At 39.1% G+C, this 19,861-nt stretch overlaps 1 protein-coding gene across 2 annotated transcripts in view; it reads right to left on the bottom strand.

The window, feature by feature from the left end:
* Positions 1-880: 880 nt before the first annotated feature.
* The window catches only part of LOC142158670 (uncharacterized), a 68,505-nt gene continuing 49,524 nt past the window's right edge, over positions 881-19,861 (bottom strand). For both annotated transcript variants that reach the window (XM_075212872.1, XM_075212871.1), the window contains 7 exons: positions 12,774-12,812; positions 12,555-12,662; positions 9,878-9,931; positions 9,748-9,802; positions 3,859-3,921; positions 2,153-2,587; positions 881-1,117 (listed from right to left, as the gene is read on the bottom strand). In XM_075212872.1, the coding sequence (XP_075068973.1) occupies positions 1,062-1,117; positions 2,153-2,587; positions 3,859-3,921; positions 9,748-9,802; positions 9,878-9,931; positions 12,555-12,662; positions 12,774-12,812 (810 nt within the window). In that variant the 3' untranslated portion in view covers positions 881-1,061. The remainder of the gene's footprint in view (positions 1,118-2,152; positions 2,588-3,858; positions 3,922-9,747; positions 9,803-9,877; positions 9,932-12,554; positions 12,663-12,773; positions 12,813-19,861) is intronic.

Here is a 19,861-nt window from a genome sequence, read left to right as displayed (position 1 = left end):
TAACTCCCTTTCTTCTTCCATCTGCACATGGAGGTTCCAAATAAAACTCAATGTGTTCAAGAGCTTATAATTTTACCTCCTCCCAGAGTGAACACCTCCTCTCAGATCATCCTATCACCACTATTTCCTGTGACTCCCAAATCCAAGATGTACACTAACTTCACCCTATTCTTTTATCCTTACATCCAGTCTCCCAGTCCTGTAACCTGCATCCTCGAAATATTGCCAGAACATGCCCTTTTCTTACCCAAGATGCTCCCACTACTCTCCGTGTTCTTATCAGGCTCTCTCATGAGCCAGATCCTATCAACTCTTTGTTTTCATGTATGCATTTATTGTGTGTATTGTATGTCCATCTTATGCATGTCCTTTTCCCCCCCCCCATCTGTATACTTTCAGTGGTCACTATTCGGTACACCTGCTCATTATGCAAATATCTAAACTGCAAATCATATGGCGGTAATTCAATGCATAAAAGCATGCATACACGGTGAAGTTGTTCAGTTGTTTTTCACAACAAACACCAGAAAGGGGGAGAAATGTGATCTAAGTGACTGACCATGGAATGAGTGTTGGTGCCAGAACCCCATGGGTATCTCAGAAACTGACCATATGTTTGGATTTTGAACACAAAAGTCTCTAGAATTTATTGAGAAAGTTGTGCAATACAAAAATCCATGAATCCATGCTACGAACATTTCAGGCTGTTCTGGTGACAAAGGGTAGGGTGAGGGGGTTTCTATCCAATACTAGAAAGGAATAACCATTATAGTGGCTACTGAGTGTACTGTAAATGCACATACGTAAAAACTCCAAAAGGTTTATGCATTTGGAGGTGGAAATCTCAAAGATGATGTTCGCTGTATATATGTAAGGCAAATCAAAGTCACAGAACGTTTATTTTGAAGGCAAAAATAACCACTATACAGTAGAAAACTTAAAACATGAAGGAAGACCATTTACATCAAACAAAAGCTTTTCTGAACATGGAGGTTGTTGCTGGGTTTCCAATAAATTCATCACATCCAACTTGCTCAATTTTAATCAAAGTTGCAAAAAAATTAGTCTAGCGCCCCAGTGTTAACCAGCACTTGGGCAAGCATCTCAAGGTTCACGTCTGTAAAGAAAGGAAAGGGAATAAATTATAAAGACATTCAAAACATGAGAATGAGAATTCAAGGTTAAACCGCCAAGTTTGTGTATGTGTAATAATTTATATATATATATATATATATATATATATATATATATATATATATATATATATATATACACACATACATATACACACACACATTTGACGAAGAAGAAAAGTTTATTGCTTGGGTCATTTACTGTGCTCAGAGTGATGCAGAATACAACGTTCAAGTCTGACAGCACACACCTATGATTTTATCTAGAACACCAGTAAACTTGTCTAATGAAATAGGCAACCACCAAATGCAAATATAACATTTGTCATAACTTCTTTGAAATATATGTTAAATTTTACACAAAGAAAAGCACCCTCTATCTGGATGTTTGATTATAAAAATTCTAAATCCCTCAAAAGAAAGCCTTGAAATAAGATAAGATGTTGCGCTTACATATGTTTTTCAAATATTTTATCTGCCACCACACAAATAAATTACCTTCCTATGCAGTTGACTGTGACCAAATGCCATTATGTTACAATATTATGTAGCTGCAATAGAGGAAGATACACACCGTGGGATGGAAAGCAACAAATTATAAATACACAGATTCAGATATCCCACACTTTGCTGCAACTTCACAATATCTCAAAATTCAGTTTACCTTTTTAATTTAATAACCAAAGAGAACTTAAGAACTGCCGTAAACAGTGTATTATGGTTTTAGAAAATCTTTCTCTAGGTCACCTCTAACCCTGTTCATACACTAGTGACCATGAATTTGGTCCGAGACCAAATTAACCACAAATTGTAGTGTGTGTAGGCTGAATAGAACTGGCAATCTTGGACTGGATGAAAATGCAGTCAGATGTTACCTGATCTGACAAGAGAGAATGGTAATATTGTACATAGATTTGTCAGTGGACAACTTGTCTGGTGTTTAGCTATAATTAACATGGAATAAATGTGTAAATGGCTAAATGCAAAAGAATCCTTTGGGTACAAAGAGGTCTACTCACCCTGAAGAGCAGGATAAAAAGGAGACAGGGTCTTGAGGATATTGGTCACAGTACTTGCATCTTTGCCTTTAAGTAGTAGAAGTATGTCAGGACTTAGAGTTTTGGAGGTTTTTCCATGTGTATGCTTTGATGGCGTTTCAGAAGCCAGCTCATGTGAGCTGCTAGTGTGGGAAGATGATTGATCAGGAACGACTGTATTCTTCTCTTCGTCTATATCAGAGTGACCCTTTGCATCAGTAACATCTGGTGCCACAGGAGGCTCACTTTCAGATGTAGCTTCAATGTTTGAAGAGTTGTCATTCAAGCTACTGTTAGAGACATATTTACTGTACTCCATAGTCTGTTCTACATGCATATGGCCATAACCAGCTGTGTCAGGAGCATATGATTTGTGTCCAGTGAAATTACTATCGGTATATTTTGTATTGTAGGGGTCTGCAATAGAAGGGAAATGGGAAAAGATGTCCACATACAATCATTTAAAGTTAGATAAGGAAAAAATCCCACTCCCAGATTAGAGTACTTATTGCTCTTCCCTTTCTTATTCCCCTTTTTGAGGTTCTAATTGATTTATGCAATGGATTTCTGTATTCGATGGGAGAAAACATGAACTTAGCATTTGTATATTGGTATCCAACTTCTTGTTAATTCTAAAGAGCTTTAACAATGTACAATAGTAGACCAGACAGAACGGGTGGGGTACTAAATGTAGACACTGAAAATGTCGACAATTTAGCCTGCAGACATTTTCATGTCGACAGGTTAATGCAGACACTTCGACATTTTCAAGCTGTTGCCAGAATGGAAGTGTCGGCATTTAGCCTGCCGACATTTTCATGTCGGCATTTAGCCTGCCGACATTTTCATGTCGGCATTTAGCCTGCCGACATTTTCATGTCGGCATTTAGCCTGCCGACATTTTCATGTCGGCATTTAGCCTGCCGACATTTTCATGTCGGCATTTAGCCTGCCGACATTTTCATGTCGGCATTTAGCCTGCCGACATTTTCATGTCGGCATTTAGCCTGCCGACATTTTCATGTCGGCATTTAGCCTGCCGACATTTTCATGTCGGCATTTAGCCTGCCGACATTTTCATGTCGGCATTTAGCCTGCCGACAGTTAGCCTGCCGACATTTTCATGTCGGCATTTAGCCTGCCGACATTTTCATGTCGTCAGTTTAACTGCCGACATTTTCATGTCGGCATTTAGCCTGCCGACATTTTCATGTCGGCATTTAGCCTGCCGACATTTTCATGTCGGCATTAAGCCTGCCGACATTTTCATGTCGGCATTTAGCCTGCCGACATTTTCATGTCGGCATTTAGCCTGCCGACATTTTCATGTCGGCATTTAGCCTGCCGACATTTTCATGTCGGCATTTAGCCTGCCGACATTTTCATGTCGGCATTTAGCCTGCCGACATTTTCATGTCGGCATTTAGCCTGCCGACATTTTCATGTCGGCAGTTTAACTGCCAACATTTCCAGTGTCGGAAATTTGACCGCATCCCGCCAGAACATAGTAGGGATAATGGATGATTACAACTAGACCAAAAGCTCATACCATGACCACTGCTGTTTTTTGGAACATATAGTTGGGAGAAGCACCTTCAGAAAACAAACATCAGGTTTATGTTTTCCTCCAGTATTATATGCCAACTTAACATGTGAGCTACGAAACAAATGTACATTTGTTTACGTACACATGGAAGAAGTGGATGGTTCTTCAGTGTCCCACGGCGTCTTCTGTACTGTGCTCTCCAAACCTGAAAAATAGTATAAAATGATAGTTTATAACAATTAAATTGCAAAGTAACAAAAACGCAAGCATGTCAAAATAGCAAGCAAAACATTCAACTATGTACTGCACAATTTAAAAATAGAAGATTACACCAACTGGTTATTTCCTTCCCCGAGAGACATAGAACAGGCCCAGACTGAAGATAAAAGAATTTCCTCTTCCCTACTCAAATTATCAGTGTTTGACCTGCCAGAGCATTAAAGCAGCAATTAAGGATAGTACATTATATAAAAGATTGATGTCAATTTTCCCATTCACCTCATTATGACAGAAGACACCAATGGGACCTATCAAAGCAGTCCAAAAAAATAGGAGCTTATACACAAATATTAACGAGTAGCCTGCAACATAGCAGGTAGGCAATTTAGTGGTATAGCCTTTGAACAGTCTCAGCATCCCTTGATTTGGGACATATTTTACAAAGAATAGTTTATTTGATGCAGACTATACTTGATGTTGATGGCAGGATTTTGACACTGTAAAACCATCATTTATTCTCATTGTTATAGAGCAAATTAATTTACTCGGCTTCAGGGATCTCTAGATATACCTTTAGACATCTGACCATATTAAACTTGAGTTCTAATAGACTCTTTCTGTTCTGAAATAACAATGGGCAATTTCACCTCCGCAGTATATGCGCCTGGTTTACAATAATTTATAATCAGCGCCTACTTGCTCCTGCACCTAACAAGAGTATATGCTTGTTTCTGCAGGTCTGCATGAGCTACATTTGCATGAACACAACTGTGACGATTATGTATTCTTGTTATTTTCCCTTAATATTCATGTATGACAATGTGTATATTGTATATAATCTTTCAAAGTGTGCTTGGTCAATTGCACAGGTCAGTTAGGTCAGTCAGCAGAGTCTTTTGAAATTAGCCAGGCCCAGTGACAGATAAGCATCTCTGAAGAGTTTGTGTATAGAGGATGTGGACCTGACTAGTCGGGCAGAAGGAGCAGAGGTGAGAAACATGCCTTCTGAGATGCCAGACATATTTCAGGGATAGATAACTCACTTTGAAAGCCCTGTGTCATTCTGGGTGTCAATCTGTTCTGACTGACAGCTAACCTTCAAAGGTGAGGGTGAGAGCTATGTGAGAAAGGTTTAAATAAGCTGCCTTACCTAGGAAAAGTGTGCATTTTTTAAAAGGAGACCTGTACCTAGGTCAGAAGTGTGCAATCTCTAAGTGTACTCCACTCACGCCCAGCCCTACACCAGTAAGTTAAACTAGGAAACAAAACCAAAGTCTATTTTTGAAACTTATTTGTGCAACTTATCTTCTCTGTCTTGTTATTAACGGTTTTGTAATTAAGCTTTGGAAATATTTTTCGGATTAAATAAATTTAATCTAGCATATTCTCTGTGATTCTATGTGAATTTACGGAGCCAAGTAAGGCTCATACTACAGGTATAAGTGTTTAAGATCAATAAGTGGAGGAATTTGTGAAGAGCATCTAATTGTATAGAAAATGTGTATTACATTGATTTGGGTTACCAACACTATTGCCGACAAAAGTCCAACTGTTTCACAAAAGACTAAAATGACATTTACTGACTCAAGTAGTTTCTTTTCACACCACCATTTGAGATTACTCGTGGCTCAAATTAATCTTTTTACTTGAATCACATGACTCAGTTGCCTGCTTAAATAAATGGTGAGGTATAGAAGCAGAAACCCAACTCATGACTTCATTAACAGCAAAGGCTATAAGAAAAAGACTTTCATTTTGGTCTAGCAAAACATTTTGATTCAGGTCAAAGCTTATCTATCATCTTCACGATCTTGAGCTCTGACAAGACAGGGTTCATCTTGCTCAGAGTATATTATTGTCATTTACTGACACCAGTTATCTTCTCATGAACTCGAAATGTTCCTTCATGATTTTCCGTATCTACAGGACTACTGCAGGTCTAGGCAGAAATGCACAGTAGAATGTAGTAGAGAAGCCACATAATGAGGTGCAAGGGGTTATTTTATTACTCTGCTAAACACAGATTCAGTGAACTGGAGACTGAAAAAGCAAATGTCACATTATTATATTGTACACTCGTATACTCATTTTTGTAACAATGGTTTTAATTTGTATCTGAGTGTACAGAATATGTTGGTGTAAAACATAAAACCAGTTGGAAAATAGGAATTGAACATTTCATATTTAAAAAGAAACAATTTTCCTAGTATATTGTGAAAAGAATCCACCTGTGATCTCCATCTGAGTATAGTACAGCGGATCCCAAAGTGTGCGCCGTGGCGCTGTCACAGGGGTGCTGCGGGCAAGCCAGAGAAAAAACAAACAAAACATAAACTTACCAATACGCACGGCGCCGGGACTCAGCATCCTCCTCTCTCACGCAGCTTGTCACTGAATATCGACATTCAGTGACAAGCTGCGTGAGAGAGGAGAATGCTGGGTCCCGACGCCCCGTGGATTGGCAAGTTTACGGTTTCTTTGTTTTTTCTCTGGCTGGCCCCGGCAGAGTGAGAGGGAGCGTGACAGAGGCCTGCAGAGGAGGAGGGGCAGCGTGACAGAGGCCTGCAGGTGGGGGGGGGGGGCAGCTTGACAAAGGCCTGCAGAAGGGGGGCAGCGTGTCTGGATGCAGAGGGGGGGTAGCGTGTCTGGATGCAGAGGGGGGGCAGCGTGTCTGGATGCAGAGGGGGGGCAGCGTGTCTGGATGCAGAGGGGGGGGCAGCATGACTGGATGCAGAGGGGGCATTTTTGCATACAACTAAATAAGTATTTCTATCCTGACCTAAATACTTTTATTAATTTTTGTTGACCCAACTACTTCTAAAACAGGACTGCTCAGTAATTATTTTGGAAGGGTGCCTTGAAAATATTATGGAAACTCTAAGGGTGCCGCAAACTGCAAAAGTTTGGGAACCACTGGTATAGTAGGATCAATCGGGGACAGAGAGACCAGACTGGAAAATCTGTTAGTTTTTCCGGTTAGGATTTTAATCAACTTATGCACGTAAGAGTAAACTTGAAATCTACAGTGTAATGAATCCATGGCAGACTTCACTATGCTTTTTACGCTTTCTCTCCCTTTTTGAGTGTGATCCAATGGAAGAAACCTAGAAATTGTGACCAGCGCATGAAACGGATCTGGACAATTGGTCAGCAGTGTACTCAATCCCGGAGACCTTAAGAGCTTAAAAAAATGCCCAATGTAATTTAGATATTGTCATAAAATCGAATTGGGGATACTGTCTTCTGGGGCATATGGCTGCAATTTAGACAGATCAGCCAAGGATATCACACCAGTCAATAGTTTTAGTTTAACTAGCTGCAGCTAGTTTTATTCACCAGACTAAAAAATAAACAAAAAAAAAAAGTTCCAGCTTGTTCAGCTTCTAACCTATACACAGGAACTCCCTTTCTAAAGTGAGGAACTTAGTGTCCCACAGGGTGGTCAGGTGTTACTCATGGCACTGGACTGTCCATCACCTTAAGACCTTCAAGGGTACCAACTGAAGCATGCTACTCGAAGAAACAGAAAAACAGACATAATGGGGTCTAGTAGTAGCAGCAACTCCTGTGAAGCCCCTGTCTTAAAGCAGTTGTGCTTCACAAAGTGCTTCAACCCAGGTAGAAGGATCTGAGAAAATATGCATCCCAGTAGTCCATCCTCAGTATGAACACTGCCACTATGGCTGGAATGCTTCTTTCATCGCAAAGTCCCACAAGGTCCTTTCATGTTTATGACTGAAGTATACTACCGCTGTGACAGAGTCTGATTGCATTTAATTGACCTTACTCACCAGAACGGCATGATCCAAACCAAAGCTAAGAGCGCCATGCAAACAGACTTAATGGTGGCATCTATATTTCTACCATGCTAAACCTAAAGGTAGCAATAGAAATAGAAGTGGTCTTAGAGAGATGAGTTATGGGAGCATCTACTCAAGACGGAGCTTCCCATCTGCCTGTATCTTCCCAAGGGCGAGAATAGAAAAGGGGAATTCAACCTGTGAGAGGCCTGATCTGTCAGACTAAACCACACCTTACCTAAAAAGGTTTTCCAATTGAGGGGAAGTGAAATAGAAATAATCTGTTTCTATTGTCTCCTAAAGGGCTCAGAGGGAAACCTAAGATTTCCTGGTGTCCTAAATATTCTCTGTCTGCTGGACGGCACCCAACGTTTCCTGTTGAAGTCCTTGTCAAGGAACAAAGAAACCCCAGAATAAGAGTCTTCGGCCACCTCTCATGCCTCGTGAGAATTTCTTAAAGTCTTAAATTTCCCAAGACTATAGCAGAAGGATCTTGATGCTACCATGACTTAGTAGCAGAGCTAGAGGCAATAAATCTCTACAGGAGATTGACAACTGAACAAGGCTATGCACCAACCTCACCAGGTCTCTGCCCAAGTTGGTTGCCTGGTGATATAGCAGCAGAGTCTGAGACACACATACAGTCATGCGCTCCATAAAAGATACCCACTCTCACCCTGTGGAAAAAACTGATCTACATCAACTCTCTAATGCATCAGGCCAGACCACGCCCAGGCTGGTTTCACCCATACAGGTGGAACCCACCTGCAGGTTAAAACATATGCTGAACAGCCGTGACTAGGCAAACTAGAGTGACGTCTTCAAGATCATTATAAAAATTATGTCCTCCTTCCAGGTTTGGTCTCTCCTCACAAACTCCCTTGATCCTACATAATAGAAAAGATGAGATGAGAGACAATCTACGTGAACTCTGCATCTATTTTACAGTCCACTTTCAGGTTGGTCAAAGTACAGAGCATAAACAAGCTGACAAACTATAAAAAAGGGATACAAAGCTCAGAGCAAAGCTACAAAGCCCAATTTCAAGATGACTGTGTGCTGCAAAACAGACAAAGTACAGAGCAACACTGCAGTGCACAAAGAGAGGCTCACTGTGCCTGTAAAAAAGAGACACAAAGTTCAGAGCAAAAATTAATGGATGTCATAACAGCCCTCCTGGAATTGTGTCTATTTCTAGCGAGCATGCCTGTGGTCACCCCGGAGGCGATCCCAGACAGGAAGTGGGCAGTCAGCTGCAACGAGGGATGCCTTTAGCAGGCAGCAGAGGGATGCCAATCCAAGTATAACAAAATCAAACATAGGAAAAAAAATATCGCTTAGCTCTGGTGGGCACTTAAGAAATCCCTTACATTTCCGCCAGACTTTCAGGGTATAGAGGAGGATAGTTTGAGTTTTTAGAGGCAAATTTAAAAGTGCCCAAGCTTTTCTCACCACGCTCTATACCACAGTGTATATCCTACATGGTTGAAATATATTGGTATACACATTTTTGTATTTGCAGTGTGTTTTACATATTCAAAATCTAGTACTTTTACTGCAAACACCCAACGTACTGGGCAATGAACCTAGTATCCCATAGTATTGCATCTGCAGTAGTGAGTTGCTGCATATATGCAACTTACTATACCTATTATCCTGTGTCACACAGTTCTGCAGTGCCCACAGGTCCAAGAAATAGAATGCATAGTTACATCGCTCAACATCTAGTCATGCAATTTACTGTAAGCAAACTACAATCCATGTCAAAAAGCAGAGATCCCAGTTGGAAAGAACCCTGATGCATAGTATGGTTAAAAATTAAAAACAAAGCAAAAAAATAAAAAATAAAAAAAAAACACAACTTGATGTGGGGAAGGGGACCTGACCTACACCTGGACATAGGAAATTAACCCGTTAGTGTCATGTAGAGGCAAAATGGCAAAGACTACCATTCTACAGTTTTTCCAGAATAAGGTGAATCACATTACAAGATAAATTGAGGTTTCACATACCCAACTTTGGTGTGTTTACAAAATATATGTTTTCCTGAACATTCGGAGGCAACATCTAGAAATAAAAATTGCCATAATTAACATGCAGCATTAAATCTAATATTTCTGAATAATATGTTTAAATACCTACATTTGGTGCTTCATATTTTGCGATGATAGTGTTAGTCACACTGGATCTCATAGCCTGTCAACATGAAATGAACTGAGTCTGTAAGCGAGATTTTTTTTTTTTTTTTTTTTAAACAAACTAAAATTTACAATAAAAATATATAGGACAAGCATGCAAACAGGGCAAGCACATTTTTAATTCTGAGCTACATAAAGTTATCCGTATTTCTGTTAACGATAAAAATCTATCTTATTATTGCTAACACAATACATCACACGCAAGCTATTTCTTTCGCTTCACTTTTTCCAAAAAGCAAGGCACAAGCTTTTCTTCAAGTCTGTATACATTTTATAGACACGTGTCTAGTCAGGACAGCAAGTCCAACATCACATATTTTCAGTTCTACCTGTTCTCATGATTACACTTTCTCTAACAGACTTGCACAATTTGGGATAAGGATACTAAGTTGTAACAAATATTTACACAACTGCATTCATGTCATGAACTATGCTGAATTTATACTTGCTGCTCTATTTTCAGCAATCTGCCCACCTTCACATTCTCTTAGGTAAGAAAACACCCAATTTCTCACTTAAGAGCCATAAATCCTATCACACACACACTAAAAATTACTTGCATTGCATGGATATTTGCATGAACGGCACTACTATGGAAACAGTGCTAGTGGTGTGGCAGTAAGCCCATATACTATCATGATCCATTTGAGGTGTTTGAATCATAAGTGAGAAAAAAAAGTAGGTCAAAAGGTTGGTTGCTTCATTTCTCAATCCACACAGCCCATAAATTCGGGGTCAACAAGTTCATTTCCTGGTTCCACGCCCAGAGTTTTCTTCAAAACTAACTCCATAAGGCTAGAGAGTAACTGTTATCCCAGCCAATGCTGCAACAGCCTTGTGATTTTGATACTCCCTTGCTTCTCTGAAGCAGCCTGTGAAGAGCCCTTGGCAGTATTTTTGTGTGTAAAGCTAGTACACCCACTGCTCACAAAATTTTAGGCCCTAATTCCTTGTTGCTGTTATGCAGTTGCATCTTCAGAAAGTCTTCAAATGGTGGGCACATGTGACCTGTCACAGACTCAAATGTGTTTATCTATTCACCTTAGGGCTGGTTACTAACTGGGGTTGTGTGTCTGTAATACCAGGCCCTGTGCTGAAAATGCTGGGGTTCTTCCCAGTATCAGAAGGCTGTGCACCTTTGCCTCCCCAGTGGTCCCAGTATTATGGAAATTGAACTCTAAGAGCCCTTTCCATTATACCAACAGAGCGTAAAAAAAGGCAAAAAAAAAGTTTAACATAACACTGTCAGATTCAGATTCATCAATTCACCCCTATAATCCAATGGTAATTATTGCAATTTTAAACCAAATTGCATTCTTACAAGTTTTAAGCCAAAAGAAAAAATGTTCTTTATTTGCAATGCAAAGCCAAACCAGTTTATATTTTAATGCATGATAAATGAAAAAAATATCCCAAAACAGAAACCAACACGAATTCCTCCTCTTGGAGCCCAACCACAGAATGAGAGTGAATTCAACCGATGGTAAGTGCCCTTAGTTGCCAATCATAAGCGGTTTTCCCATACTGGTTGTAAGTTGGATGGTGGTAAGGTGAGGCACAACCAGTCCCTGCTTTGATCACAAATGAGAGATTAACTGTACCACTATTGGTGCGCGTATGTGTGTGTGTGTGTGTGTGTGTGTGATGACATTTACCATTGCTGTGCAGCTCCATTGATGTCCATCTCTCATTCATTTCCAATGGAGTTTTATACAGTAGCATACAACCCCATTAAAGTAAATAGCTATAGAAATGAATGTGTTAAGAAATAAAAATCAATTGGAAAAATACAGTGCAACTGTGGCTAAACTGCTTGCATTAATCACAAGTGGGTGTGTACACAAAGAGCTCCCATGAAGATCAATGGACTTTTTCCAAGTGACTTACTGTGAATGCACTGAAATGGAAGCTACATCCAAAAAAAACTTGCAATGCAAACATATGTATGAGCACAGTGTGCTTGCATATGTTGCACTTGTGTTAAAAACACAAGTCATGTGAAAGATTGGAACGCATATGAGTCCCTCTTTTAAGGGATACACTTTAACGATTATGGTAATACTAAACCGCTGTTTGGTGGAATTTCTTGGTGAACCAAATACAGTCTAAGGGGAAAAATAATACTAAATTGTTACTGCTCTTTGATTTAAAGTTACACACCAAAATCAAGTTCACATGTATTACAGGAAATTGCTGATCCCTACAGCTATGTAAATTATTGATGCATATGTGTGAATTGGTAAAGATGTTAATACTAATGCTACCAATACTGCCCTAAACATAGCAATCAGGGTTCGCTACAAACTACCACTTCAAAAGATGCTGCTCCCGACCGCACGTGCAAGCATAAGTGAGGATTGGGTCATTTTGAACCAATAGGAAACAGTTATAGGAATGGTCCCACAACCTTTTCCATACTTTTACTAGCATTAAATGTGCAACTTACTAGATTGCAATTTACTAGTGTGTTTTCTTTTCTTTTTTTAAGACTGTGTATAACTGCTCATGGTTCTCAAATGAAAAATGTTAATATCAGAGTTATACCTTGCTCTGACAGGACATGCAATTGTACTGACATCATGGAACTCTAACAGCAAGAAACCTAATATCTTGACACTTACAGCCAGTCCTTTGCATTTCAAATAATACTGCTCCAAACGGTCACTCAGCTGCTGCGTCAGGTTCAGTACTTCAGCTGCCTCAGCCCGAGACGAGATCTTGAAATCTCTCTGGAAAAGTTGAAAGAAAATATTCACAATAAGTTCATATTATAAGATACAGCTGTAGAAATAAAAAATAAAAAAAGTATTGGTAAATGTAGCAAAATATTCGCAACATACCGAATATATTATAGCCATTTTTCGTCTGTAGACTGGATACTGTAGAGAAAATAAAATTATTTTAGTGATAAAGGAAACTTGCTCAGTATTCATGTATGTCATGAATCATCTTTTTATAAAGTGAATTGCATGTTATTTTTTTAAACTGACAATTAAAAAAAAATAAAGTTTTAACAATTTATTAACAATGCATGAAATAGTAGTATAATTCAATACAAAGACATTTAGAAGCAGCTATTGATAGTACCAAAAGGAACTATTGATATTAGTGTTGCATGATTAAAATACGAAACTCACAGGCACTGTGGCTTTACTGGCTTTACTGAAAACTGCAAACTTTGCCAGATTCAGACAAGCTGGCCACCTCATTAAAAACCCTTAAACTGAAGGAAGGAGCTGTAACTGTAGCTGTAGGAGCTGTTTCACATACTGCTATGGCTATGAGGACAGAATTATTTTAATGGTAACTCAAGAGGCAACACTTAAAACAATGTCAAATTTTCTCATTGACCCCCCCCCCTCCCCACCCCCCAAACCCTTGTGAAAATATAGTTTAAAACAAAAAAATACAATAAAAACAAATAAACCACCCTTAGTACTCGCCAATCCTGCATTCTATGCATAGCGACAGTGCCCATATTCTCAACTTACCGGTGAAGAATACCGTTTTTGACAAATGGCACGATTGGGCATCCACTGCAGTGTGTGCTGTTTGCAAAAGCTAATGTCGAGATGCTCTGGCACATTTGAATCAACTGAACTAACACCTTAGCATGCTAATTATAGCCAATCATGCTGCATCTATACATCAGTAGTAATCTGCAGAAGCATGCTTTAAGGAAATAATAATAAAAAAATCTTGACTAAAGTCTTCCCCAAATATAACCAGGGGTTCCTGGGTTAAAACCCACAAGTACTAGGCTTATTTAATTCCCATCCCCCAATTATACCCTGGATGGTAGGTAAGCAACACAACACAGGTTTCCAAGGCAGAGGTTAGACCTTCAAGCCCTCCCTGCCCCACCAATCACACCAGGAGAAAGGAAGGAGGACTGGTGAACACCAAGGTCCCCAAAATACCAGGTGGTTACCGGTTAGTGTGTGTGATGTTACAGGCAGGGTCAGACATAAAATAATAATAATAATAATAATAATAATAATAAACAGAAACTGTTGGCTGGTTCAGACGCAGATTACAATATATGTTGAGTTAGCGCCAGGTACGGACATGTTTAAATCTAGACTGTGCATCATTAATGATGATGTAGAGGGGTAGCTTCAAGGCGTGTCTGGAAAGTCCACAGACACTCCTCGCACCGTTATGGCAGGAATCTCTGCTCATTTTTCTGCGCACCTCCTATGGGGTACAAGAAAAAATGAGCGGAGAGTCCTAACATAATTGCCAGCAATGCGCATGGCCGGACATCATGGTGATGTCTGTGCACCATATCACTGGCAAATTAATCTCTGAGAGTTACATAAGAATATAGATTGGAACCACAACTGCTACACTACAGGAAATACAAAAAAGCCCCATTAAAATAACACTGCACATTCTTTGGAAGAAATTAACAAGATAATAAAACAAATGCGGTATATAATTGGATAACTATTCAATATATTGACACAATAATTATATTTTAAAAGGAACTAATAACAAGGCTGTTAAATATTTCCTCTTGAGAATAAAAGACATGTGATGTGGATGTAGCCTTTTAAGAATTACATGATGTTTACCAGTAATTCAATACAACAGAATGGGGGGGGGGGGCTGTTTTCATGATCCAATCTAACTGTTGAATGCACAGCTATACACTCAGTGGACACTTTATTATATATTCAGCTAAATATGTGGCAGCAACTAAATGCATAAAAGCATGCAGACATGGTCAAGTGGTTCAGTTGTTATTCAAAATACCAGAATAGGGAAGAAATGTGATCCAAGTGACTTTGACCATAGAATGATTGTTGGTTCCAGACAGGATGATTTGAGTATCTCAAACTGTTGATCTCCTGGGATTTTAATGCACAACAATCTCTAAAATACACTTTGTTAGTGAGAGATCAAAAGGAGGCTGGTTCAAGGGGACAGGAAGGCACTCAAATAGACAACAGTGGTATGAAAAACATCTCTAACACACATCACATTGAACCTTGAAGGCCACATCAGGTTCTACTGCTGTTAGCCAAGAACAGAAAACTGAAGCTACAGTGGCCACAGGTTCACCAAATCTAGACAGTTGAAGATTGGAAAAATGTCACCTGGTCTGACAAAAATGGATTTCTGCTGTTACATGCAAACGGTAAGTACAGAATGTGGCCTAATCAACAAGAATCCATTCTGCCTTGTATTAACAATACAGGCTCTGGTGTTGTGGGGAATGTCTTCTTAGAACACATTAGGCCCCTTAATACCAATTGAGCATCATTTAAAAGCCACAGCCTACTAGAGTAGTGTTGCCAAATCTGTGCATCAACTTATGGCCAGTCTATACATCTTCAAATAGCTACTTTCAGCAGTATAACACGCCATGTCACAAAGCACACGTAGTCCCAAGCTGGTTCCATCAACATAATCATGAGTTCAGTGTACTCCAATGACCTCCACAGCTACTAGATATCAATCCAATAGAGCACCGTTGGAACACTGAGGATCAGGAAATTCACAGCATGAATGTGCAGCTGACAAATCTACAGCAACTGTGTGATGCCATCATGTCAACATGAACTAGCTTGTTGAATCCAGGCCACAAAGAATTCAGGCTATTCTGGGGGCAAAAGGGGGGCGTCCAACCCAGTACTGTAGAGGAGAACCTAATAAAGTTGTCACTGAGTTTAGGTATTTTGAAATGGTCCATCAACTAATAATTTTGATTTGCCACTCTTATGGCAATACATTTATATGTGCTTTCATGATGAGGAAGTATTTTATAAATTCTCAATTCATCTTGAGTAGATTCAGAGGGAAAATCACAGTATTCTCCACAAATTGCAGTAATCCGAAAAGACTGCACTGTATTAGAAGACTTAAAACAGTTAGCTTCTTGTATGTGGGACACTTCAATTTGATTTTTCATACTTATGTCAATCTTACTACTTTAAAAACAAAATATTCTGGTTTATTTCACAGATACACTCTGAATAAAATGGCATAAAAGCAATTAAGAAAACTGTTGGAATTATATGTCACCGACCTGACAAAAATAAAATAATGAATTAACAGTTCAAAAATAAATTTTCCACAATGTGGATAAAGGCGGCTCTGTAATGCTTTTCGATATATCTTGCCATGGACTAGACCAGTGGATTCCAAACTTTTTTAGTTAAAGGCACCCTTAGGGTCTCCAAAAAATTTTCAAGGGACCCTTAAGCCAAATAATTACCAAGTAGTCCCCCGCCTTGTTTACCACTGGCCCTGACGGAGGCACCCCTGTGAGATCTCCAAGGCACCCCAGGGAGCCTAGGCGCACAGTTTGGGAACCACTGGACTAGACACTAAAAGACAAGTGGAGGACCTTATTATGGAGAAGAAAAAAACCAACATCTAATGAGTTCAGGAAAATTAGGTGAACTATTAGTAACAGAGTCTTCATCTAAGTATTTTATCCAAGGAGAAAACTTTTCATTCAATGCAGAAATATTTGACAGCTTTATTTGCACACTAAAATTTAAATTTAATCTAGGACATGACCTACCCCAACTATAAATATATCTCCACATTTTAAAATTTACCTCTCCATCCAATGCAACATGATTTTGCTCAGGTGAAAAGTTACTCATTTTTTTTGCTTTACTTTTCTTAAGGAATCCCCCCCCCCCCCCCCCCCAATCCTGTGGAAAAGTAATCAGAAGGGGGCGGGTGGGGAGCAAAGCCAACACATTCTCTGAGCATGAGTATATATGGTACTAGCTGTTTCCTACATTACATCTTATTTATAGTGTTTGAATGGTTAAGAAATTTTGGGGTATTGTGTATCATGGTGATTGTGATATCTGTAACAAATAAAGACAATACTCTTAAATAATTCCAGGATCTACATAGTGAATATGTGGTATTACCTTGAGCCTTCTATAAATCTTTGTAATGGAATCAAGTTGCCGTCTTAGGTGAGAGCTTGGTGGTGGGTAAAATTATTATAGATAAATCTATAAGGAGGTTCGCTGTCTCAGTTATATTCATAATAGTAACAATCTAACCTTTTTAGACTTCCCTTAGTATGGTGCAGCCTGTGCCACTACCTACAAACCTGCTTCCAGTGTATGAAAGACCCCAGCCTTGTTACAATCTGTTTTGCCATGCCCTCTTAGGATTACCCGTGTACCATCATCACCATTTATTTATATAGCACCAGCAAATTCCGTAGCGCTTTACAATTGGGAACAAACATTGATAAAACAATACTGGGTAATACATACAGACAGAGAGGTAAGAGAACCCTGCTCGCAAGCTTACAATCTATAGGACAATGGGAGTTAGAAACACAAGGGCATGGGCTACATCATATTGCACAATGGACCAGCTAGAACGCAAAGGTAAAAGTATTGAGTGGGGGGTGTGTGTTGCAGTGTTGGTCAGAGGGTTGTTGTCTTGCGTTAGCTGTGTAGAGGATGGTAATAGGGTAATCTAGGGAAATTAAGATGGTGGCTGAGGAATATCATAACCTTTTCTGAAGAGGTGGGTTTTCAGTGAACGCTTGAAGGTTTGAAGACTAGAGGAAAGTCTTACTGTGCGAGGGAGGGAATTCCACAACGTGGGTGCAGCCCGGAAAAAAATGTTGGATTGTGTTGTAATCTCCTAACTATCCCTGCTGCTTGACTGAACAACCTTTCCGTCTTTTTTTCCATAGTCCTACACTAGCAACTGCTGTCAGTTTATTTATATACTAGTCACTTGTAATGTGTAGCCTCTGTATTGCTCTTTATGTTCTTTTCCTAATTAAGCTCCTTTACATTTTTAAAAATTTCAACCTGATCTGTAAATCTCTAAAATTGACCAACAAATCCTGCCAATTGTCCTGTTAAAATGTAACAACCACATTCGCCTTGTTAAAACAAAAAAGATGGCAAAGTTAACAACAAGAACAGATTATAAAATATGGTGGGATCAAGTGCAAACTCTGCTGTTCAAGGGTTACCTGATGGTGTCATATGTGCTAAAGAAACATGCTTCCTTAGTAGCAAGTAGTAAGTCTGATCACTTTCAACCTTGAGGAAAAACTACTTTATCCCTATATTCAAACATTATAGTCATTCTTTTCACACATTTCATACCTGTATTTATTCAAATTAAAGTGGAGCTTTCATCACCTATTGAAAATTTGTATTATAAACACTTCTTTTAACTGAGTTTATGCTGTGGTTTTATTTTAATTTTAAAATAGGTCACATTCTCATTACAAAAATAAAAAAAATAAAAAATAAATTTGGTTTAGCCGACACAATTGTGATATAGATAAAATAGCCAAGAGATAAAGCTAGTAGTTTGGTCCGGTCTCCCCTTGAGTAATGCAATTATTCTTTTAATAGTTATTAGGTTGTCAGCAGTAAATTCCAGCATACATATATAAAATTTGAAGCTAAAAGCCTCTAAATGTTGTATCTTTCACAACTGATGTAATCTTCAATTTTAATTATACATAACAGCGTTCATCAATACTACAAGTGTTGCATTTTGTCAGCTTTATCTCTTTTTAATTTCATGTTATTTTATGAGAACAGGTAAAATGCAGGCATAAAAAACAAACGCCTGTTACTAGGTACAAAGGGGAATCCCCTTGACAAAGCCTGAGGGTGAAACGTACGTTGGGGCCAGCGTTATTTGGCGCCAACACCAACTGCAGATAGGGATGTAGTGATAGCTTCCATTCAGTAGCAGGCACAGATAAAAATGGTTTTCATACAACAATAGGGGATTCTATCAGCCAGATAAAACGAGCTTAGCTGCTGAGATTATTGTCCTCTACGGAGACTATACGTAAACTCACTCCTATCAGGGACCTCTTTCAGTACCACAGAGCTGTTACTGGCAATGAGTTAACTGCATTTATTATAGCTGACAAGGTCACACATCGCAGGAATTACATCAGCCTTATCATAGATGCACTAAAGTATATAGCTGCTGTGAATATTGTCCACCACAGAGACTGTACATAAATTAGCCAATATCAGGGACAATTTTTAGTACCACAGAGCTGTTACTGGCAATGAGCTAACTGCATTTATTATAGCTGACAATGTCACACATTGCAGGAAGCACACCTGCCTCAGTATAGATGCGCTATTGTGTAGTGCTTCATACTGCTAATAATCCAGAACAAGCCTTGTATTTAAAGTTTACAAATATCACCATGCAAGCTAAGACTACTTTGAGCTAGGGGTTTCCCCTCATTAAATCCACGGAGATCAAGTATCTCACTCCGTTATCCGCCTGCTACATTTGTTACAGTGGTGACTAGAAGGCTTACAATACAAACACCATAAGAAACACGGTTCTCACTCACTCTTTAAATCATTCTGTCTTCCTACTAACCACTATTTACCAGTAAATGGTCTGCTACCAAGGATTTATACAGATAATTCTCTGTATCTACCAGACTATTCCTTTATATAATAGATCCCTATCAGTTGGTGTCTTTGTTTTTATCACACGTGTGTATGTGTGTATTTGTAAGTAATTTTTAATATATTTCACCTTGTCTTCCGGGAGGATGTCATTATTAAACATTAAAAGTTATATTTTAATCAACATAAGGAGTGCTAATTTGTCCTTCTAATATGAACCCCTGTTCATCATTTTTTTGTCCTAATATAACAGGACCAGCACCCCCACACGCTACATGTTAAAGATTTATATCTTGTCATATATTGCATGTGGATGTTTCCTTTCAATCCCTGTGCAGAGCATCTCCCCCCCTTAGTTACTAGGTACAATGCACAACATCTGACAGGTTGCAGATCGACAATTGCTCCCCATACACACGTCTGAAATGCAGGGTGACAGCCTTCAGCTTAGTGCAGACTGAAGAAACAGACTAAATTAGCAGTGCAACCAGACAACATGTTTATGCTGTGACTGAGCATAGGAACCA

The sequence above is a fragment of the Mixophyes fleayi genome, chromosome 5 (genome assembly GCF_038048845.1).
Source record: "Mixophyes fleayi isolate aMixFle1 chromosome 5, aMixFle1.hap1, whole genome shotgun sequence".
NCBI lineage: Eukaryota > Metazoa > Chordata > Amphibia > Anura > Limnodynastidae > Mixophyes > Mixophyes fleayi.
The sequence above is the reverse complement of the archived record's forward strand: the minus strand, read 5'-3'. Positions and strand labels throughout refer to the sequence as shown.